Here is a 25027-nt window from a genome sequence, read left to right on the forward strand (position 1 = left end):
ATCCACATAGTGGCAAATTACATAATTTTATCTTCTGTTATTTTGCGTAATATTCCATGTTTACATATACCACAATTTCATTATCCTCTCATTTGTTTTTGGACTGAGTTTGTTTCTAGTTTTGGACTAGTGCATATTGTTGCAATGAGTATAGGAGCAGAAATGCCTTTCAAAATTGTGTCTTTTGGTCCTTTATCATATGTGAGAAGAAGAATTCCTGGGTAATTGGAAGCTAAGGAATTATATAAAGTAAAATAGAGAAAAATATGGTCATAAGTTATGATTTTTTCCTTTAGGGCTCACACCCAGTGATCCACAGGTTCTGCACTCAGGAATCACTTCTGGTGGTGTTCAGGGGACCATTGAGTTGCTGGGAATGGAACCCGAGTTGGCCTCATGCAAGGGAAACACCTTACTCACTGTGCTATTGCTACAGCCACAGGTTATGATTTTTCTTACAAAACTGTGACACTAAATAAAACCAGATTGTATCAGATCTGAAATACAAAGGTGATTTTATTTAGAGTGTTAAAACTCTCAGCATATGAAGAAATAGAATGCCTCTGATATTCACTTTTACTTTGATCTCAGGGAATATTTGCATGACAGAAAGATCCTTTGTAGATTGACTAACATAGACACTGGTGGAGAGAAAGTATGACAGGCACTGAGTCTTTTGTCAAATATTTTAATCAGAGAGAGACTCCATGTGATCTTAAGATAGGACAGGATGTGAAGACAGATCCACTCCATAGTGGGTCTCGTCCATATGCTGACCCAGATAATGCAGTGTGCCGTGTGCATCATGGTAGTCTATCATGGATTTTGAACTAAAGAGAAGTAAAAAAAAATTCTAATCTGTACTAATCAGCACTGAGTCGCTCTCTCTATTTTTTTTTCTTGCCATCTCTAACCAGTGGCAGGATGTATTACTGTGAAGAGTGTAAACTTGCTGAGAAGAGCCTCCAGGTTCAGAAGATGTGACTCTAGGACTATGAGTTTTGTGGAGGTCAAGTGTGAAGGCTCCAGGACTCAACCTGAAGGGAGGGGATCTGCCTTCAGTTCTGAGTAAGGTCAGGGATGTCAGCCAAGAGGTGAATCTCACATGCAAGGGTGGGGCAGCAAGAAGAGGTTCACGAGTTAGGGCATCAGCCCTGTTAATGTGCTAAGATTGTTTAAAGATTTTACCAGGAGCTTTTTAAGCTCTAATATTTAAGAAGCAAATTTTCTTGTATAACTATTTTTAATTTATTATTTTATTATTATTTTTATTTTATTATTTTTCCATCCCCACCCTAAGCAGAGCTCCTGGGGGCTGAAGACCACTGGAACCTAGCTACAGCCATGCTGGAGGCTCTTCTCTACACCTTTGAACAGGCCTCATGCATGAAGGTACCGGCAGAGGAACCCAGGTGTGTGTAATCCCATCAACAGCCAACATCCAGAGACTTAAAAGCAAGCTTCCAGAAGTGCTTATATCTTTAGCCTACTTCTCCCTCTAGGAGAAACTGGCAATCTTCTGAGAGTTTCCTGCCCACATGGGACAGCCTTGCAAGCTTCCCAGGCTGTATTCATATGCTAAATCCGGTAACAAGCTGGATCTCCTTCCCCTGACCCTGAAGAGCCCCCAGTGCAACATCCATAGGAGGGCCAAGTCGAGATAGACTACTAAGATCTCTGGGAAAGGATGAAATGAGATGTTACTGAGCCCGTCTGAGAAATCAGTGATTAACGGGATTTTGTGATTGTGATTGTGAGTATTTTTATAAATATTTATGTTTGAAAATTTGTTGACAGAGCAATCCATGAATCAAGTTGTACCAAATAATCAATAAAATGTCTAAATACTAGGCTAACAAGTTGGTTGGGTGCTGGAAAAATACTTTGTATGTGTATGTGAAACTGAGTTTTGATCCCAACACCACATGGTCTCTATGCTCCACTTTATATGGTCAAAACAAATATCAATGGAATTCCAAAGCAACAATATATTTCTGTGTTTGTGTGTGTGGGAGGGTGGGATTTGGGCATGCTTGGAAATACTTATGGTTGACTACTGGCACTAGGATTAGAAATTATTCCTGGTGGAGTTTGGAGGATATGTGATACCAGGAATTCATTTTTTTTTTTTGCCTTTTGGGGTCACACCCGGGGATGCTCAGGGGTTACTCCTGGCTCAAGCACTCAGGATTACTCCTGGCGGTGCTCATGGGACCATATAAAATGCTGGGAATTGAACCCGGGTCTGCCGCGTACAGGGTACACACCCTACCCGTTGTACTATTGCTCCAGCCCCAGGAGTTCACTTTCAAGGCAAGTGTCTCAACCACAATATCTCTTTGGCCCCAAGTATCAGTTTTTATCTTCGTGTCATCTCCCTGAGTTTCTACAAAGATCCTCTACTGTCCTCTCCTTTAAAGTTCTCTGCATTATAAAACTTCTCCCCCCTACTACATCTGTATCCAAACTGACTTGTGTATGTTCCTGTTCTCTCTCTTTAGGTCCAGACCCTCTCACAAGAGTCACCCTCTAAGATAATGATGTAGGTCTTTTTATTAGGAAATTCATGGTCTCTACTCCTGAAAAGGGATGCCACACTTAAACCTACTCTGCAGACTCTCTAATTCTCAAACAGTTTCAAATCTATTAACTATCCTTCCCCTCAGCTCAGAAATAGGTCCTTCAAGGTGCATTTTGTTGTTCCCTTTTCTCAGGAAATCCCGTTTCTTTGTAATCCCAAAACACCCATTTCAGTTTATGAGGTATATCTCATGAGGATCATGTAGGAAATGGGAGATGATTATTGAGCAGCCTAGGAAGTGACTTCATATTTGTACTACCTTTTCTCTGATCACCCATGCACTTTTGCACTCCCTTCTCTATTGCATTTTACAAGGATGTCTGCTATTGATTCCCGTGAAAGCCTAATGAAAAAAGGACTGAATGAGGTGAGGTAGGAGGTTGCATATGTTAAGTTCTGTCCTTGTGCAGAAATGCGAGGAGGTCAAGCTCTGAGGGAAACAGGGACTTCTGTGAGAGTCACCAACCTTCTGGTGAAAGACATTGTCAATCTGAGGCAGCAGGGGGCACTGTGCACCTTGCCCTAGTGATGTGGAGGAGGCTGTTAGCCTTGGAATCAAACACCTGTCATCTGGTGCCTGCTCAGTGCTCACTGGACCGAGCCACCAGTTGCTCTCTATCCCCATGGGTATTTTCTTATCAGACCCAACCCAGAGGCAATGCAGCAAGATTTGAAGCCAGGACATTGGGAGGGAAACAAGGTGCAAGAATGAGCCTAGTAGAACAGAGAGGAAGAGCACATTTGCATGAAACTGCTTTCCCCTGAGTCTGAGAGTATAAGAAACACGAGGCACACCTGTCTCACAGAGTTCTGAGTGTCTGCACCATGGCCCGGACTCCACTCTTTCTCTTCTCCTTCCTCCTTCACTGCATAGGTGAGGGTGTCTGTCTTCATTGTAAACTACAGAAAATTGCCTGCCCCTCACAGCCGTATTGCTCTTCTTTGCTGACCTTCTGAAAATGCTTAACAGGTTTCTGTGTTTTCAGGGTCCCTCTCTCAGCCTGCTCTGACTCAAGAATCTTCTGCATCTGCCTCCCTGAAAACCTCAGTAAAGCTCACCTGTACGCTGAGCAGTGGCTACAGTAGCTACAATGTGGATTGGTACCAGCAGAGCCAAGGAAAAGGCCCCCGGTTTGTGATGCGTGTGGGTCCCAATGGTCAAGTTGGATCCAAGGGAGACGGGATCCCTGATCGCTTCTCAGGATCAGGTTCTGGCCTGGATCGGTTCCTGACCATCCAGAACATCCAAGCAGAAGATGAGGCCGACTACATCTGTGGGGTTGACCATGGTACTGAGAGCAGCTACGTGTAACCCACAGTGACACAGACAGAGGAGAAGTGAGACAAAAACTGTCCCTAGCCTCTCATATCCCTGTATCTCACTCTGGCCCTATGTTCATTCTCTAATATGGTTGGGGTGTTGAGGTTTATATTTTGAACCATTACTACTCACCAGAAATCAAATCTTCCTGTTGTGACCTATCATTAATTAATACGATGCTGAAGTTAAGGTGTGGTATTTTGAGGATTAAATTTTTATGTTCATAAGATAAATGTTCTATCATTTTCATATTATAAAATATCTATAGATTACAATGAAGCATAATGCCTCAGAGTGTAGATTTTAAGTTTCTCCTTCTTGCTATAAGTATTTCTGTGGTCAATCCATAGAAACACTGGTATCATGATTTTCCTTGATGGTATTTTTTTAAATGTTTGTCCATTTGCTTTAGTCGTTAATGTGTATGTTCATAATTTCTGAGTTAATTGTAATTGAATCTTAGTGTATGTACATCTTTGATTTCATTGCTTTGTTAAATTTATTCAGTTGCCTTTAATTATCATTTTTATAATATAAGTAGGAGGGCTAGGTTACAATGGTTATTGAATTTATGGTCCTGATATATAAGTTACTGCACAGAACCACCAACAAACCCCCCTCTATCCCTATTTCTGTGTCACCTCTGGTGCCACCTTCTTTCCATCTTACCCACGCCCTCATTCTTTGTTGATTGACAACGATGGTTTGGGTGCATACTGTTCCTCGTAGGCCACCACCCATGTGTTTAAACCCTCCACATATGCTCCCTTGTGACTTCACAACTCTTCACCTTCCCCTCCACCCTGCCCTCTCATTTCTTTTTTTAAATATTTTTATTAGTGACTCACCGTAAAATAGTTACAAACTTATGAACTTTCGTGTTTGCATTTCAGTCTTACAGTGATTGTTTCCCATCCCTCCACCAGGGCCCATTCTGCCCTCTCATGTCTCATGTCTTTAATCCAGTGTCCAAGGTTTTCTATCAATGGACATTGTCCATACCCTTATTTATTCTTTACATTCCACTTTGAGTGGTATCAATTTTATATTTCCCAGATTCCTTAAAGAAGTTAAGTCAGCTGGTCACTCACCTGATGTGAAAAATAAACAACCCTCTGGGAGATTTGATAACATAGAGGTCAAGGGAAAGGACAAGCTTTTAAGTAATTAGTAAAAGTTTCTATGATTTTAGACAGTTGGTGCCTGCACAATTAAGACTCGTTTGGTGAAAAAGTTTTCAGCTCTCTGAAAAAATTCTAAAATATAAAATGAACTTTTCCTAAACTACAATAATGAGGGAGAAGAAATGACCAATAACAAACTGTTTCCAAAGTGAGCAATTTATCAAGCAAGTAAGCAAAACTCAGATAAAACTCCAAAACACATTTGCACAGAGAACAAAGATAATAAGCAAAGGGAACTTTTATCACAAAATATAAAGATATGTATCTTAGTACTCAGATAAGTATTCAATCTATTTAATCCTTTTGTATTCCCTGAATCACAATTCATGATTGATTCTATCAAATTCTTTAAAATGGTGATGAATTCAAAAGATTGTTGAGTTGATTACTTTTGGCAGCTGTATTAAAAAAATTCTATTTTGATTTTGAGAAATGATCTAAATATTCTCAAATCTGTGGTCTTGAAGGACACTAAACAGTTTCTAATAATCATCACTGGTGTTTCTAAAATCTCAATTATAGGTTTTTTATGTTTAGCATCTATAAGGACTTCTCTGGGAGTTAGAAATATCATCATCACATAGAGTATTTGGCAATAATATTCCAAAAAATCAGATCATAGTTGTCTGACTAGAAAATTTGAGCTGATGAACTCTAGAAACCACTTGGTTTATTTGACTATGCTCTGTGTTCTTTGTGTATGCCTTATGTGTATATATGTGTGTTTGTCTGAGAGAAAGAGAGAGAGAGAGAGAGAGAGAGAGAGAGAGAGAGAGAGATTGCATGTGTGCCCATAGGAGCACTATCATTCTCACATAAACCTTGAGAACAGCTGGGCACTATAAGACTACTCAGTGGTTCCTATTCACCATGGCAAGAAGGGGTTTCTGTGGACCTATTTGACCACATGTGGTGCGCCCACAACTTTGACTCCACAGCAGCTAAACAATGTGGTGCTTGCTTTGCTGGTGCCAGGATTCTATATATTGCTTCTTGGAGCCCAGCAGCTTCAGTGTACTATGCCAGTAAGATTCCCACTAAATGTTTTAGTAGCACATCATGATTCATTACTCAGGGCAGGAGAGAGAGTGGGTGGGGCATATTTAGGACTTCATTCTCATTAAATCAGAGAAAAATGAGAAGAAATCTTGTTAATTGTGTTATTCTAAAAAAGAGAGAAAGGTCTGCAAGGTCCCTACTATAACCACATAGCCTGTGCTATGCTTCCTCCTAACTGCTTAAACTTGAGTTTTCTGGAGAAGATTCTCTTAAAGACACATGGACATTTCTTTCTCCTCACAGCACTGCGTGCCTAGTGGTCTTAGCCCTAAGACTCCATCTATGTGACCCTATTTTTAATTAATGGTCCACACAGAGGCCCTCCTCACCCATTCATAATCACTTCCTGGTGATCTGGAGCATTTCCTGCTCTATAAGAAGCAAGAATAATGGAACCTAATATTGTGGGATGGTTCATGCTCTTAAGGGTGTTTCTACTAACTCCTCAATATTGTTGATTCCTAAGAATACTACATGGGCTGAGACCAAGGACATGGTTATCATGTTCCACATGATAGAAAAGAGACGCAATTCACACACATGTTTTGTGCCAGGAGGAATCCCTGGGCTCCCAACTTACCACTCTCTATTCTGTTTGTTTTTACCTCTAACACCAGTATAGGTGTAAGTCCAATTCACAGTGATTATCTGAAAAAGTCTCCATCCCACAATATTAGGTTCTTGCATGGTATTCATGCAAGCTTCATACGGAGTAACTCTCACACCATACTGTTCCAGTTCTGATCCTTATAGGAGAAAGCTCCATAAGGAGCTAGTGCGCAAACTTTTTCAGAAAAGTGATGATGGGTCAAAGATAGGATGTTTCAATTCTTGTTAGACAAGGACATATATGCACCACTCCATGTAGCATAGAAACCTCAGGACTAATAAAAGAATTTCACCTGTGGATGATAAGGTTAAGAAACTCACTGTGATGCATTTCTAATCCAGAGTCTCCAACATTCTGAAAGAGAAAACTAGCTCCACTTGTTCTTATGGGAGGCGATAGTAATCAACTGCCACATGAATGAACAGAACATGCTGTGTAGGTTCAGCATAGACAAGCTATTTTGAGTAAATGTGTATGAAGAGAAACAGCCACAGGTCTACCAACCCATGTACAGAATCATCAGTACCCAGAGTACATCAGTCATTGCAAGAATCTTAGAGTGAAGAATTCTGGCCGGCAGATGTCACAACATTGGAGAATGCTCCCGGCCCTAAACTGAGCCGTTATCACCGGGGTGCCCCAGATGGAACAGGTGCAGTCTCCCCGCCTTCTCCAGATGGAATCCCAGCAACCATGAGCTTCTACAAGCATGGCTCCGGTATTTGGGGACCGGGGCTATTTCTCTGAGCCTTTCCTGATATGTAAAGTGAGAATGGTAAATTGCATCTTGCATCTGCCCCTAGAAGGCTGGTTTGAATGGTGATGGGAATATCCAAGCAAAACAATGCCCCCAAACTATAGACAGTATCTGAACAATCGTGTGCCGTAGAGACAGGGTAGGGACTGAAATGGAAAAGGAGGGGATAATGGGATATTGGTGGTGTAGAGTTTGCACTGGTGGAGGGTTGGGTGATTGATCATTGTATTGCTGTATATCAATCTTGCGGGTTTGGGCAGAAATGCATCCATAATATGCATTAGGTTTCCAACACTGGACCATCCCAGGTGGGAAAGGTGCCTTGGCCTGTTTCCACCGGTGGCTTGGTCGCCACTACTATCTTCCAGAGGCCTAGGGACAGTCAGGCAGGGGCCCACAGTGTTGAGGAACATGGGGCTTTATGGGATAGGTGCGGAGCCGGTCTTTTCCCTCCTTTCTCGACCCCTGTCCCTATGAAACCCCGAGTTGCTGCCCACGAACGAGCCCTCTGGCTACTGATCATGCTGCTTATCAGCCATAATCCCAGAGATTCAGAAACAAAGCTTGGAACACAGCAGCTTTTGGCAGAAGTCTCTCTAGATTGAATTATTAAAACTTCAGTATTCTAAAATCGCGTGGCTGCAATAATGGCCGTGCATCATCATATGCAATTCATAATCAGCAATAGAAAACAAGTTGTCTAATGTCTTTTCGACAGAACTGAATGTTGGGGTAAAGTCTCAAATAATAATGGTGGGTTTGGTGTCAAATGTTGAATGTAATCAAAGTAGAGAGAGAGTAGTGTGGAAATCGTAAGCCACACAGGTAGGGGTGTGGGATGGGGGGGGGGATACAGGGTTTTTCAGTGGTGGAAAATGTGAACTGCTGAAGGGTTGCATGTTCCATCATTGTATGACCAAGACTTAAACCAAAAACTCTGTAACTGCTCTCCCAGTGTTTCAATAAATATTTTTTAAAAAAGAAAAGAAAAAGGAATCTTAGAAATGAGGAAGAGGACACAAGTCAATTTTATGAAGTGCTTAAAGGTTCTGATAAGATTTGGATTGAGGGTACATCACTCCTGTGATGTATCTTGCCTGTACAGATCCCAGCCAACCTCCGTTGTATGCTGTTTATTCACAAGTTTCCCTGGTCACAAGACCAGGCAGTGTAACTCCTATCTCAGGTCACTAATCCTCTTTTCATCAAACCTTTGATGAAAGGTCACTCTTCATCTTCTGAGTGCCCAGGACTTATTTGAATGCAAAAACTCCACTTCATGCAGGGTAGGGAGATACAGAGAGAATTGGGGCAGTGCTTCCCTCTCCACAACAGAACTTTAGCCCTCAGAGTCTAAGGCTTCACCTTGACCTAGACTCCTTTCTTCCTCACCTTCCTCACTTCCTGTGTAGTCAGTGTTTACTTTACCTGGGGATAACCATTAATACCCAGCTCTGGTGAGCACCTTCCCTGTCATCAGACTCATCTGGGGTTCCGCATGTATACTCTCCTCTGCTCCCCTCAGAGATCATGGTCCAGACAGGATGGACACAGCAGCCAACAGTGACCCAGACCCTTGGATAGATGGCCATGCTTACCAGCACTGGGAACAACAACACTGTTGGGTATCATGGAACCGTTTGGGTGTGACAACATTCAGGCCACATACCCAAAGCTGGGAGGTCCACAGGCAACCATCAGCCCTCTGGGATTACTGATAGATTCTCAGTTCCAGGTCAGGCAGTGTGGCGACCCTGACCATATCTGAGGTCAGACCTGAGGACAAAGCTGATTATTACTGTGCAGCATGGAAACACAGTCTTGGTACTCACACCGCTTTAGAGCATTGTGGATGTGAGACACAAATCTAACAGCTTCCCTGGTCTCAGCAACTCATAGGGAATGTTCAAACACACTCAACTTTAGTAAATGAAAAGACAAGGGCTGGGTTTCTAATGAATTCATTGTGGACTCTTCAATAGTGTTAAGAGAACTCTGTAGGCAAAAACAAATGATCCAAACTTTTACAAACATATAGGTAATAATGTCTATAGGCAGCAGATATAAGTGGGCTGTTCAGAGAACCCTTTCCATGGCATCTGCAGGATCAACACTGTATGCAGTAAATCTTCCTTCTCCTTGATTGAGTCCTTTCTTCTGCTGCCATCCAATCTTTAATAAAAGGATGTAAGAAGCAAATTAGTAGCATGAGCAAGCCATGTTTTCCTAGATGTACCTGCTGCTAAAGACAAGCCAGCTCAAAGACCACCATGCTGCTCTGAGTCCTGAGTTCTAGACCTTTGCTGAACTTGGTGAAGTGAGATACAAACCACTGGGACCAGGCGGGACTGTCTACAATCACCACAGTTATCAATAGTACATCACAACTGCAAGCATTCTAATGAGAGAGATTATTCCCCTTGAAATGTGGACTGTGGGTGAGGGACTAAAGGCTGAATTCTATATTATTTTAAATAGAAATAAGGCACCTCTGTCTTGTATCTACCATACCATAGAGAGTAGATCTGGCATTCCAAGATGAGAAGTATTAATCTTGCAAAATAGTGAAAGATCTGAAAGAGATAGAGAACATAACTGGCATTTACCAGACCATGAGTGAGAACCCCCCCACCCCCAAAAAACATGGACCCATAAGCACCATCTGGTGTGGCCCTGGTAGCCCCTGAGTCCAGCTGAGTGGCTCTGATGGTTCCTGAGTTCTGCGGGACCAGAGTACAACTATCAATCTCACACTGGTCTGGGCAACTACCACCAGGAATAGTCACTGGATCATAAGCACTATGAGAGGTCTGCCCAAACTCCCACATCCAAGGACACACAAAACCTTCCCTCATTGACTTATTCCTTCAGAGAACTTTGCAAGCCTGACCTTTTCATTTATTTGAAGGCATTTCCTGTGCACATACATGTAGACATGGTCCCAGACCCATTAAAACATTAAGGTCCACAGATTCTGAAACTTCAGCTGTTAAAGGGGATATCCACCTAGGGAAACATGTATGTACACAAAAGTACATGTAAAAAATAATAGTATGGAAGGCCCCTGTGGAGTGCCTGGCCATGGGAAACCCAGTGAGCTGCAGGAGTGCCAGAAGTGAGCTCCAAACATCGTGCGGGCACTAAAGCAACCTGCCGCTCTCTGCACAGGTGAGGCGGCTGGTGGGCATGACCTCTGGGACAGCCGCTCACACTGCTGCAACTATTTTTCCAGTTCTCAGCATTTTGGACTCACAGCTCAGCTTCCATTACCTAATTCTGAAGAGGACATCAAAGCTATCCCAATCGCAATAGGGCGATAGTCTACTAGCCTTTCCAATCAAAATACTCCGCCCCCAAATACCAAAATAACAGTGAATACAAAGAATCAAAAATCCCAATGAAGCCCTCCCCGCCCCCTGCCCGCCGCGGCTCGGGGCTTCTCCTGAAGCCTCTGCCTGGCACCTTTCCGCCGCCGCCGTCGGATCCTGACCAATCTCCACCCTGCAGGTAAACAGGCAATCCCTTGGAGAGCCTGCCTCAGCGCGGAGAAGCCCCCTCCCCGCCCCCTGCCCGCCGCGGCTCGGGGCTTCTCCTGAAGCCCCTGCCTGGCACCTTTCCGCCGCCGCCGTCGGATCCTGACCAATCTCCATCCTGCAGGTAAACAGGCAATCCCTTGGAGAGCCTGCCTCAGCGCGGAGAAGCCCCCTCCCCGCCCCCTGCCCGCCGCGGCTCTGGGCTTCTCCTGAAGCCCCTGCCTGGCACCTTTCCGCTGCCGCCGTCGGATCCTGACCAATCTCCATCCTGCAGGTAAACAGGCAATCCCTTGGAGAGCCTGCCTCAGCGCGGAGAAGCCCCCTCCCCGCCCCCTGCCCGCCGCGGCTCGGGGCTTCTCCTGAAGCCCCTGCCTGGCACCTTTCCGCTGCCGCCGTCGGATCCTGACCAATCTCCACCCTGCAGGTAAACAGGCAATCCCTTGGAGAGCCTGCCTCAGCGCGGAGAAGCCCCCTCCCCGCCCCCGGCCCGCCGCGGCTCGGGGCTTCTCCTGAAGCCCCTGCCTGGCACCTTTCCGCCGCCGCCGTCGGATCCTGACCAATCTCCACCCTGCAGGTAAACAGGCAATCCCTTGGAGAGCCTGCCTCAGCGCGGAGAAGCCCCCTCCCCGCCCCCTGCCCGCCGCGGCTCGGGGCTTCTCCTGAAGCCCCTGATGGCACCTTTCCGCCGCCGCCGTCGGATCCTGACCAATCCCCACTCTGCTGCTTAGGGGCGTGTCCTCATCTCAGGGGGCGTGGCCTAAAAGTGGGCGTCGCCTCTTTCCGGAGCAGCCAACGCTAACGCGGCCGCAGTTATTCTTTCCTACCTCAGCTCAATCCATACTGTGTATTCCTTTGAAAACTCACTTTTGCGATCTCAAACATTTACACAAAATAGCCATTAGCTTTGGCTGACAGTATAAAACCTATCAGTGAATAAGGGAAGTTCAGCACAATCGGAGCCCCTTCTTCCCACAAAAAGAAAGAGGAATAAATAACTACAAGGTTCCAACTCTGCACTTCCCTGACAATATGAAGAAACAGCGAAAATCCCCTCCACCAAGAGAGGGAGAAGAAAAGATACTAGAAACCTCAAAACAGTCTCCCAACATCTACGACCTCTCAGATAAACAATTCAGAGAGGAAATATGGAGGAGAGTCGACCTACTCCAAGCAACTATGGAACAGACATCCAATAAATTAAGGGACGAGATGAATCAAGCGCTGGAACGCTCTACCAAGAAAATACAGGAAGAAATGAGAGCAGAAATGAGAGCAGAAATTTCAAACCTTCGAACCGAAGTCTCACAAATAAAGCAATTGGTAGATGAAATAAAAATATCACTAGATGCCCTCAACAGCAGAATGACTACAGCCGAAGACAGAATCAGCGAGCTTGAGGATGAGCTGCAGAAAGCTTACAGACAGCAACAAATAATGGCCAAAGACCTCAAAATGGCTATAGAGCGAATCAGAGCCCTGGGGGATGACTTCAAGAGGAACAACATAAGAATCATTGGAGTACCAGAACCACAGGGAAGTAACCCCAATGAAAAAAACATAGTCAAAGACATCATCGCTAAGAAATTCCCAGAGCTGGAGAAGGCAGGCGTCCAGATACAAGAAGTCCGAAGAGTGCCAGCAAAAAGAGACCCAAATAAAAAGACTCCAAGGCATATCATAGTCAGAATGGCGGATGCTCTAGATAGAGACACAATTCTACAAGTAGCAAGGTCAAAGAGGGAAATCACATACAAAGGAGCACCCCTCAGATTTAAGGCCGATCTGTCAGAAGAAACCCTCCGAGCCCGAAGACAATGGTGGGACATAGTGAAAAAACTCAATGAAATGAATGCCTCACCAAGAATACTTTATCCAGCTAAACTCTCACTCAAACTCGAAGGAACCATACACTATTTCTCGGATAAACAACAGCTCAGGAACTTCATAGACTCAAAACCAATCTTGAAAGAAGGTCTAAAGGGGCTACTGTAAGACAAGGAGGAGCCCCATAAGAACAACAAATCCCACAGAAAGATCACACAAAACCACATCACAATAATCTCTCTCAATGTCAATGGCCTAAATGCACCTATCAAGAGACACAGAGTGGCTAAATGGATCCGGAAATTAAACCCAACATTCTGTTGCCTGCAAGAAACACACCTGAACAAACAGAGTAAACATAGACTCAAAGTCAAAGGATGGAAAACAATCCTCCAAGCAAACAACCCCCTGAAAAAAGCTGGAGTGGCCATCCTGGTATCCGACAACATAGATTTCAGGATGAAAAAGATCAAAAGGGACAGCGAAGGTCATTTTCTGTTTATCAAGGGATATGTACAACAGGAAGAAATCACACTCTTAAACGTATATGCTCCTAACAAACGACCGGCTAAATATTTAAAACGACTCCTAACAGACTTCAAAGAGGACATCACTAACAGCACAATTGTAGTCGGAGACTTCAATACGGACTTATCACCTCTAGATAGATCCACAAGAACAAAACTCAACAAGGAAACACTGACCCTGAATGAAGAAATTGAAGAGAGAGGCCTAATAGACCTATACAGGGCCTTACACCCCAAAAAGAAAGAATACACATTCTTTTCCAGTGCACATGGAACATTTTCAAAAATAGACCATGTACTGGGCCCCAGAACATACCTCAATCGAATCGGAAAAATAGAAATTGTATCAACCATCTTTTCAGACCACGATGCGCTGAAGATAGAAGCTAACCACCCACAAATACGGAAAATCAAATCAAACACCTGGAAATTAAACAATTCCATGTTGAACAATGAGTGGGTCAAGAAGGAAATCAAGGAAGAAATCAAAAGATACTTAGAAACAAATGAGAATGAAGACACGAGCTACCAAAACCTATGGGACGCAGCTAAAGCCGTGTTAAGGGGAAAATTTATAGCTCTCCAAGCATTCCTCAGGAAGGAAGAAAGGACCCACATAGATAGCTTGACTTCACGACTCAAGATCCTAGAAAAGGACCAGAAAAAGGACCCCAAACCAGACCGAAGGAAAGAAATAATAAAAATTAGAGCAGAAATTAATGACATCGAAACCAAAAAAACAATCCGAAAGATCAATGAAACAAAGAGTTGGTTCTTTGAGAAAATAAATAAGATTGATAAACCGCTAGCAAGTCTCACAAAGAAAGAGAGAGAGAAAACTCTAATAAATCGAATCAGAAATGAAAAGGGGGACATCATAACAGAAACCAGTGAGATTCAAAAGATCATTAGAGACTACTTTGAAAGTCTTTACGCCACAAAAAAGGAGAACCTAAAAGAAATGGATGGATTCCTTGATTCCTACAATCTCCCAAGACTGAAGAAAGAAGACCTGGAATACCTGAATAGACCCATCAATGTTAAGGAAATTGAAACGGTAATCAAAAACCTCCCCAAAAACAAAAGCCCAGGCCCAGATGGTTTCACTGGCGAATTCTTCCAAACATTTAAAGAAGACCTATTGCCTGTTTTCCTCAAACTTTTCCAGGAAATTGAAAAAACAGGAACTCTCCCAAACAGTTTCTATGAAGCACATATCTCCCTAATACCAAAAGCAAACAAAGACACCACTAAGAAAGAAAATTACAGACCAATTTCCCTGATGAACACCGATGCGAAGATCCTCAACAAAATACTAGCAAATAGGATCCAACAACTCATCAAAAAGATCATACATCACGACCAAGTGGGATTCATCCCAGGGATGCAAGGATGGTTTAACATTCGGAAATCAATCAACATAATCCAGCATATCAACAAAAGTAAAGATAAAAACCATATGATCATATCAATAGATGCAGAGAAAGCATTTGACAAGATCCAACATCCTTTCATGATGAAAACCCTCGCCAAAATGGGGTTTGGAGGAACTTTCCTCAAGATAGTCGAAGCCATCTATCACAAGCCTACGGCAAGCATTATCCTCAACGGGGAAAAACTAAGGGCCTTTCCTCTGAGATCAGGCACAAGACAAGGATGCCCACTCTCACCACTCCTCTTCAATATAGTACTGGAAGTACTTGCGATAGCTATTAGACAAGAAAAAGAGATTAAGGGCATCCAGATAGGAAAGGAAGAAATCAAACTCTCACTATTTGCAGACGACATGATACTATATCTAGAGAAGCCTAAAACCTCTACTAAGAAACTCTTAGAAACAATAGACTTATACAGTAAAGTTGCAGGCTACAAAATCAATACCCAAAAATCCATGGCCTTCATATATGCAAACAATGAGGCAGAGGAAAGGGACATGAAAAAAGCAATCCCATTCACAATCGTGCCGCAGAAAATCAGGTACCTCGGAATCAGCTTAACCAAGGAAGTAAAAGACCTTTACAAAGAAAACTACATAACGCTACTCCATGAAATCAAAGAGGACATGAGGAAATGGAAACATATACCCTGCTCGTGGATAGGGAGAATCAATGTTGTCAAAATGGCAATACTCCCTAAAGCATTATACAGATTCAATGCGATCCCTATAAATATACCCATGACATTCTTCAAAGAAATGGATCAAGCAATCCTAAAGTTCATATGGAATAACAAACGTCCAAGGATAGCTAAAACAATTCTTGGGAAAAAGATGATGGGAGGCATCACCATCCCCAACCTCAAACTTTACTACAAAGCAGTAACAATTAAAACAGCATGGTACTGGAACAAAGGCAGAGCCGTAGACCAATGGAACAGGGTGGAATATCCCTACACACAACCCCAAATGTATGATCATCTAATCTTTGATAAGGGAGCAAGAGATGTGAAGTGGAGCAAGGAAAGCCTCTTTAACAAATGGTGCTGGCACAACTGGACAACCACATGCAAAAAAATGGGTTTAGACCTTGACCTGACACCATGCACAAAAGTCAGATCAAAATGGATTAAAGACCTCAACATTAGACCACAAACCATAAGGTACATTGAAGACAAGGTCGGCGAAACCCTCCACGATATTGAAGATAAAGGTATCTTCAAAGGTGACATGGAACTAAGCAATCTAGTAAAAACAGAGATCAACAAATGGGACTACATTAAACTAAAAAGCTTCTGCACCGCAAGAGATACAGTGACCAGAATACAAAGACTATCCACAGAATGGGAAAGGATATTTACACAATACCCATCAGATAAGGGGTTGATATCAATGGTATATAAAGCACTGGTTGAGCTCTACAAGAAGAAAACATCCAACCCCATCAAAAAATGGGGCAAAGAAATGAACAGAAACTTTACCAAGGAAGAAATACGAATGGCCAAAAGGCACATGAAAAAGTGCTCTACATCACTAATCATCAGAGAGATGCAGATCAAAACAACCATGAGATACCACCTCACACCACAGAGACTAGCACACATCCAAAAGAACAAAAGCAACCGCTGTTGGAGAGGATGTGGGGAGAAAGGGACCCTTCTTCACTGCTGGTGGGAATGCCGACTGGTTCAGCCCTTCTGGAAAACAATTTGGACGACTCTCAAAAAATTAGATATTGAATTCCCATTTGACCCAGCAATACCACTGCTGGGAATATATCCCAGAGAGGCAAAAAAGTACAATCGAAACAACATCTGCACATGTATGTTCATCGCAGCACTGTTTACAATAGCCAGAATCTGGAAAAAACCCGAATGCCCCAGAACGGATGACTGGTTGAGGAAACTTTGGTACATCTATACAATGGAATACTATGCAGCTGTTAGAAAAAAGGAGGTCAAGAATTTTGTAGTTAAGTGGATGGGCATGAAAAGTTTCATGCTGAGTGAAATGAGTCAGAAAGAGAGAGACAGACATAGAAAGATTGCACTCATCTATGGTATATAGAATAACAGAGTGGGAGACTAACACCCAAGAACTGTAGAAATAAGTACCAGGAGGTTGACTCCATGGCTTAGAGGCTGGCCTCACGTTCCGGGGAAAGGTCAACTCAGAGAAGCGATCACCAACTACATTGTAGTCGAAGGCCATGTGGGGGAATGGAGTTGCGGGCTGAATGAGGGCTAGAGACTGAACACAGCGGCCACTCAACACCTTTATTGCAAACCACAACAGCTAATTAGAGAGAGAAAACAGAAGGGAATGCCTTGCCACAGTGGCAGGGTGGGGTGGGGGGGAGATGGGATGGGGGAGGGTGGGAGGGACACTGGGTTTACGGGTGGTGGAGAATGGGCACTGGTGAAGGGATGGGTTCCCAAACTTTGTATGAGGGAAGTATAAGCACAAAAGTGTATAAATCTGTAACTGTACCCTCACGGTGATTCTCTAATTAAAAATAAATAAATTAAAAAAAAAATCCCAATGAAAAAGAGCACATCCCTGAAGCTACAGTAGTGGCCCCACATAAGGCACTGAATAGGCAGTATTCTTAAAGGGGAAAAAAGAGACTACCATCAACCAAGCCATTCTAGAATCTTCTGTTGCAGCGAGAGGTGGTCAATGATAGTGAACTGAAGGACCTGACTCCAAACTATCACTGTAACATGAAGGAACATCACAGATCCTCCCCTGCCCCCATGAGATGTGGATAAAGAAAAGAGCCCTGAAGCCTCCTCAGAAATTCCCACAAAAAATCTCTCAGGCAAAGAATTCAGAGATGAAATGCTGAGGAAATTTAACGAACTCAAAGAAACAATGGAACAGACATCCAGTAAGTTAAAGGAGGACATGAAAGAAACAGTGTAATGGCCAGCCAGGAAAAAATGAGAGCAGAAATAAGAAAGCTACAAATGGAAGTGTTGCTAATAAAGAATACAGTAGATGAAATTAAAAAACTCAGTGGGTGTCCTCAACAGTAGAATGATTGCAGTCGAAGACAGAATCAGTGAGCTTGAAGATGAGCTGCAGAAATCACACAGGAAACAACATAAGAATCATCGGAGTACCAGCAGGACAAGGAGGCAACCCCAATGAAAAAGCAGTAGTTAAAGATATACACTGCCAAGACATTCCTAAAGCTGGAGAATGCAGGCATCCAGATCCAAGGAGCCCTAAGAGTACCAGCTAAAAGAGACCTTAATAAAAAGACTCGAAGACATATCATAACCAGAATGATGGATACTGTGGATAGAGACACAATGCTGCGAGCAGCAAGGTCAAAGAAGGAAATCACATACAAAGAAGCACCCCTTTGATTTACAGCAGACTTATCAGAGGAAACCTGAGCCCAAAGACAATGGTGGGATATAGTGAAAAAACTCAATGAAATGAACACCTCACAAGAATACTTTATCTGGCTAAATTCTCACTCAAGCTCAAAGGGACAATACACTGTTTCATAGATAAACCACAACTCAGGAACTTCAAAGACTCGAAACCATCCTTAAAAGGAATAAAGGGGGTACTGTAAGACAAGAAAAGCCCAACAAGCACAACAAACCTCTACAAAAAGATGGCACAAAACCCCATGACAATAATCTCTCTCAATGTCAGTGGTCTAAATGCCCCGTTTAATAGACACAGAGTGGCAAATGGATTAAAAAACTCAATCCAACATTCTGCTGCCTACAAGAAACACATCTGAACAGCCAGAACAAACACAGACTCAAAGTCAAAGGACAGAAAACAATCGTTGAAGCAAACAACTCCCTCAAGAAAGCCAGGGTGGCATATCCAACAACATAGATTTCAGGCTGAAAAAGATTAGAAGAGACAGCAAAGGCCATTTTTATATAATCAGGGGATATGTACAGCAGGAAGAAATCACACACTTAAACATGTATGCAACCAATGAAGGACCAGCTAAATACTTAAAACAAGTAGGAAAGTAAGAAATCAAACTCTCACTATTTGCAGATGACATGATACTATATTTAGAGGACCCAAAGCCTCTACAAAAAAACTCCTAGAAACAGTTAACTTGTATAGTAAAGTCACAGGCAATAAAATAAATACTCAAAAATACTCCATGGCTTTCCTAAACATAAATAATGAGAGAGAAGAAAACGATATGAAAAAGGCAATCCCAATCACAGTCATGCCTCAGAAAATCAAGTACCTCAGAATCAGCTTAACTAAGGAGGTAAAGGACCTCTACAAAGTAAAGTACAGAACACCACTTCAAGAAATAAAAGAAGACGCAAGGAGGGGCTGGAGTGATAGTACAGCGGGTAGGGCATTTGCCTTGCACGCGGCCATCCGGGTTCAATTCCCAGCATCCCACATGGTCCCCTGAGCAATGCCAGGAGTAATTCCTGAGTGCAGAGCCAGGAATAACCCCTGTGCATCGCCTGGTGTGACCCAAAAAGCAAAAAAAAAAGACACAAGAAAATGGAAACTTACCCCCTGCTCATGGTTGGGAGAATTAACATTGTCGAAATGGCAATACTCCCCAAAGCATTATCCAGATTCAGTGTGATCCCTGGAGGATATGTGATATGAGAAATCCATTTGGGGTTGACTGCTTTTAAGGCAAGGGTCTCAACCACAACAGCTTTTTGGCCCTAAGCATCAATCTTTATCTTTGTGTCATCTTCCTGAGCTACTACTCAGATGCTCTATTGTCCTCTCCTCTCCTTCAGGGTTCTCTACAGTATAACCCTCCCACCCCTATGACCTGTGTATCAACACTGACTTGTGTATGTTCCTGTTCTCTCCCTTTAGGTCCAAACCCTCTCTCAAGAGTTACCCTTTTAGATAATCATTGAGGTCTTTGTATTTGGCAAGTCATGGTATCTATCCCTGAAAAGGAATACCACACTTAAACTTGCTCTCCAGACTCTCTAATCCTCAGATAGTTTCAAATCTACTGACTACCTTTACCTCACCTCAGAAATATGTCCTTCAAGGCGCATTTAGTTTTTCCCTTTTCACAGGAAATCCCAAGTTTCTTTGTAATACCAAACACTTATTAGAGTCTGTTAATTAAATCTAGTGAGGATGATGTAGGAAATGGGAGATGTTGAATATTGAGCAACCTAGGAAGTGACTTCGTGCTCATCTGTGTATGCTCATCTATGTACTATTCTGAGGCACCCTTTTCTCTAATTACTCTTTGCAAGCTGATCTCTTATTGATTCCAGTGAAAGCCCAAAGAGAAAAGGATTGAATGAGACTAGGTAGGAAGCTGCATGTGTTAAGGGATTTGTTCTGTCCTTATGCAGAAATGGGAGGAGGTCAAACTCTGAGGGCAGGGACCTCTGAGTCACCAACCTTCTGGTGAAAGACATTATCAATCTGAGGCAGCAGGGGGCACTGTGCACCTTGCCCTAATGATGTGACGAAGTCTGTTAGCCAGGGAATAAAACACCTGTCATCTGTTCAGTGCTCACTGGACCCAGCCACCAGTTTCTCACTTTCCCCATGGGTATTTTCTTATCAGACCCAAACCAGAGGCAATGCAGCAAGATTTGAGGCCAGGACATTGGGAGGTAACCAAGGGCCATAAGGAGCTTAATTGACCAGAAAGGAAGAGCACATTTGCATGGAGAGGGTTACCCTGAGTCTCAGGGTATAAGATACCTGAGATATATCTTTCTCACAGAGTTGTGCGTGCCTGCACCATGGCCTGGACTCCACTCCTCCTCGCCTTCCTCCTGCACTGCACAGGTGAGGATGTTTATCTTTATTGCAAACTACAGAAAATTGCCTTTCCCACATAGCCGTAATGTTTTTCTTTGCTGACCTTCTGAGAGCTCTTAATAAGTGTCTGTGTTTTCAGGGTCCTTCTCTCAACTTGTTCTGACTCAAGCACCTTCGGCATCTGCCTCCCTGAAAACCTCAATAAAGCTCACCTGTACCCTGAACAGTGCCTACAGTGGTAACGGTGTGGATTGGCACCAGCAAAGCCCAGGAAAAAGCCCCCGGTTTGTGATGCGTGTGGGTCCCAATGGTCAGATGGGATCCAAGGGAGATGGGATCTCTGATCGCTTCTCGGGATCAGCATCTGGCCCGAATCGGTTCCTGACCATCCAGAACCTCCAAGCAGAAGACGAGGCCGACTACTACTGTGGAGATCACTATAACAGTGGGAGCAGCTATGCTTAACCCACAGTGACACAGATAGAGGAGAAGTGAGACAAAAACTGTCCCTAGCCTGTCATAACCCCATATCTCATTCTGGCCCTACATTCATTCTGCTAACATAGTTGTGGCACTGAGGTTCATATTTTGAACCATTACTGCTCACCAGAAATCAATTCTTCCTGTTGTGACCTATTATTATGTTATGATGCTGAAATTAAGGTGTGGTGTTTTGAGGATTAAACTTTTATGCTCATAAGGTAAATTTTCTCTCATTTCCATATTGTAAAATAATCCATAAGTAACAGCTAAGCATAATGCCTCAGAGTGTAGATTTTAACGTTTCTCCTCCTTGATGAAATTATTTTAAGATTCTTTCTGTGGTAAATCCATAGAAACATTGGTATCATGATTTTTTTGATGGTATTCTTTGAAATGTTTGTCCATTCACTTTAGTCATTAATGTATGTTCATAATTTCTGTGTTAATTGTAACTGAATCTTAGTGTATATATATATGTTATTTCATTGTTTTCTTAAATTTATTGAGTGACCTTTAGTTATCATTTTTATATTATAAGTAGGAGGGCTAGGTTACAGTGGTTATAGTGGTTATTAAATTTATTATCCTGATGCATAAGTTACAATAAGCACCACTACAAACTTCCCATCACCCTCTATTCCTGTCGCTATATCACCCATGCTGTCACCTTCCTTCCACCTCGCCCATATCCCCATTCTTTGTTGATTGACAATGATGATTTGGGTGCATACTATTACCCCCTTAGCTACCACCCATGTGTTAAAACCCTCCACTTATGCTCCCTTGTGACTTCACAACTCCTTACCTCCCGCTTAACCCTGCCCTTTCAGATTTTTAATCCAGTGTCCAAGGTTTACTATCAATGGACATTGTCCATACCCCGTACCTATTCTTTATATGCCACATATGAGTGGTATTAATTTTATTTGTCCCAGATTTTCAAGGTCAACTGGTCACTGGCCTGATATGAAAAAACAACTACCTCTGGGAGACTTGATAACATGAGGCCAAGAGAAAGGACAATCTTTAAAGTAATTAGTAAAGGTTTCTGTGATTTTAGACAGTTGGTGCCTGCACAATTAGTGTAGGATAACACTGGTTTGCCCTTCTTCCCTGGCCGCTGGGAGCTTAAGCTTCTTGATTCCCCGGTAACCTGTCAATCATCCTTGATTTTTGATCAGACTTTGACTTGTAAATATAGTCTTTCTCTTCTTCTCCTTTATGTTCTTTGCATGGTTACTTATTTCAGAGCAATTGCTTTTTTGTATGGATATAGGAAGACAGTTAAAAAGATAAGCCTGTGGCTTGGCAGTTGATTGACTCCAGATAATATTATCTCCTGGACATCTGCTCTCTCGACTTATGCCTCAGTTGCCTTTACTTCCTAGATCCCCAAAAGCAGGGTCCCGTTGAGGGACTGGATGAACCCAGGGCAAGCAGTCAGCTATGAGCTACCTTGGGGCCTGCCAAATGCCCTAATGCCCTAGAAGTTAAGAGCTTGGTCATGGACAAATTCTGTCATGATCCAAAAGTAATAACTATATTTGGACCCTGCTGGGGTTAGGAATGATTGATCTAGCCTGGTCACTGTAGTCTAAGTCTGTGGTGAGATATCCCCAGGAAAGTCACCCTATAAGCCTAAGAATTTCTATTACTGTGTCCATACAGAATGATAAATAATAGGAAGGAGAATTAAAGATATTAATCAAATTGCAGCTCTAAGGAGAGGAGAAACACACTTTAAGGGCTTTTTTTGCCTTTGTGGAATGCAGGTGTTTGGGAAGACTGGAAAAACATTTTTGATTATGCTTCCCGTGGGGAGGTGTGGTTGGAGAGGCGTGGTGAGAGGATAAAAAAGAGCATCTGTGGAGAGAGGGGGAGGGTACAGAAGGAGAAAGAGGAGAGGATTGAAAGAGAGATGGACACAGTGACAGAAGTGAACAGGAGATTGGTTAGAGACAGCAGAGAGAGATAGAGGAGACAGATACAGAGGGAAGAAAGAATTGCGCGGTTAGAGAGGGATAGACAGAGAGAGAGGGTTGGAGAGAGATGGGAGAGATGAGAGATTGAATAAATGACAACTAATCAGCAACCAGATTGGCCCTTGTTCTTCCTTCATCTGTCCAAGGCAACAGCCATCCCAGGTGGAGAAGTGGGTTGAGATCACCAAACACGGGTGGCAAGAGAGAGCCACCTGGAGACCCCACGAACAACCTTTCAAGTGTAATCCACCCTTGTTCCCCTGCGCAAATGGAGAGTACGCAGCAGCAGCCTGGGTGGGCCTGGGGGCGAAAAAGAAGTTTTACAAATTAAAAAAAAGAAGAAGTTTTACAAATTAGGACACATTTGGTGAAAAACTTTTCAGTTATCTGAAAAAATTCTAAAATAGCAAATCAGCTTTTCCCAAACTAAAATAATGAGTGAGAAGACATAACCAATAATGACTGTTTCTAAAGTGAACAACTTATTGAGTACCTAAGCAAAACTCAGATAAAACTCCAAAGCATACTTGCACAGAGAACAAAGAAATAATAAGCAAAGGCAAATATTATCACAAAACATAAAGATGTCTATTATAAACAGCGCTGCAATGAACATACAAATGCAGACTGGGAAAAAAACCGAGTGCCCCCAAACAGATGACTGGTTAAAGAAACTTTGGTACATCTACACAATGGAATACTATGCAGCTGTTAGAAAAGATGAAGTCGACCCAGCCTGCTCCGCGGCCCTGAGCACCCCGGGCTTCCCTCCCCTCCGGACTGCCGGCCGAGTGGCCGGCACGCCAACCCCAAGCGCCGCCGCCGTCCTGTCTTCCGGCAAAGGTCTGTGACGCTCCCTCGACCCGCCCTTCCGGACCCAGCCTGCTCCGCGGCCCTGAGCACCCCGGGCTTCCCTCCCCTCCGGACTGCCGGCCGAGTGGCCGGCACGCCAACCCCAAGCGCCGCCGCCGTCCTGTCTTCCCGCAAAGGTCTGTGGGAAAGGGGCGTGGCCTAACCACCAGGGGGGCGTGGCCTAAGAAAAGTGGGCGTGGCCTCATTGCCGGCGGCCGCTAACGCGGCGGAAAGTAGTTTTCTCAACATCCTATCCAAGACTAACATCCTAGCTATTCACAAGCAGTAGGACAATAAAACACAAGACTTCACATAAGAACATCTCAGTAGGAGACCAGGTTCTACACCGGCAAGTAAAAAGCCAACCACTATTAACTGAGCCTATCCACAATCCTTTTTCGCAACAAAAGGAAACAGGGACACTCATCATCAAGAGCCCTCTTTCATATCACCACAAACAACATGAAGAAACAGCGAAAATACCCATTGCAACCAGAGGACGATCAAAGGAGTCCGGAAACCTCAATGGGCGCCTCCTACAAACTTGACCTCTCTGAGAAAGAATTCAGACTTGAAATCCTCAACATGTTCAATCAACTCAATGCAAAGATGGACAACTTCAAGGAAGACCTGGCGGAAACAATACAACAGACAGCCGACAAAATACGGGAAGAAATGAGAGCAGAAATAAAAAACCTTCAAAAAGAAATGAAGGATTCCGTACATGAAATCAAAAACTCTCTCACTGCCCTCAACAATAGGATGACTGCAGCCGAAGACAGAATCAGTATGCTTGAAGATGAGCTGCAAGAGGCCTACAGGCAACATCAAACCATGGCAAGAGACCTCAAAATAGCTCTAGCCAGAATCAGAGTCCTAGGGGATGAATTCAAGAGGAACAACATTAGAATCATTGGACTACCAGAACCACAGGGAACCAACCCCAACGAAAAAGACACAGTCAAACAAATCATTGCGGAAAACTTCCCACAGCTGGACAATGCGGGCATCCAGATTCAAGGCGCCCGGAGAGTGCCAGCTAAAAGAGATCCTAACAGAAAAACCCCAAGACATATCATAGTTACAATGATGGACATCTTCCAGAGAGACACAATACTC

The 25027-nt window shown here is 43.3% G+C and overlaps 2 gene segments (V, D, J or C); both read left to right on the forward strand.

Moving 5' to 3' along the window:
* Positions 1-3406: 3406 nt before the first annotated feature.
* Positions 3407-3893, forward strand: LOC129407106 (immunoglobulin lambda variable 9-49-like). The segment is given in 2 exon segments: positions 3407-3455; positions 3568-3893. Coding segments are annotated over 2 exon segments (375 nt in total).
* A 16673-nt stretch (positions 3894-20566) lies between these two features.
* Positions 20567-21056, forward strand: LOC129398763 (immunoglobulin lambda variable 9-49-like). The segment is given in 2 exon segments: positions 20567-20618; positions 20731-21056. Coding segments are annotated over 2 exon segments (372 nt in total).
* The last annotated feature ends 3971 nt before the right edge of the window (positions 21057-25027 follow it).

The sequence above is a fragment of the Sorex araneus genome, chromosome 9 (assembly GCF_027595985.1).
Source record: "Sorex araneus isolate mSorAra2 chromosome 9, mSorAra2.pri, whole genome shotgun sequence".
In the NCBI taxonomy this organism is placed as follows: domain Eukaryota; kingdom Metazoa; phylum Chordata; class Mammalia; order Eulipotyphla; family Soricidae; genus Sorex; species Sorex araneus.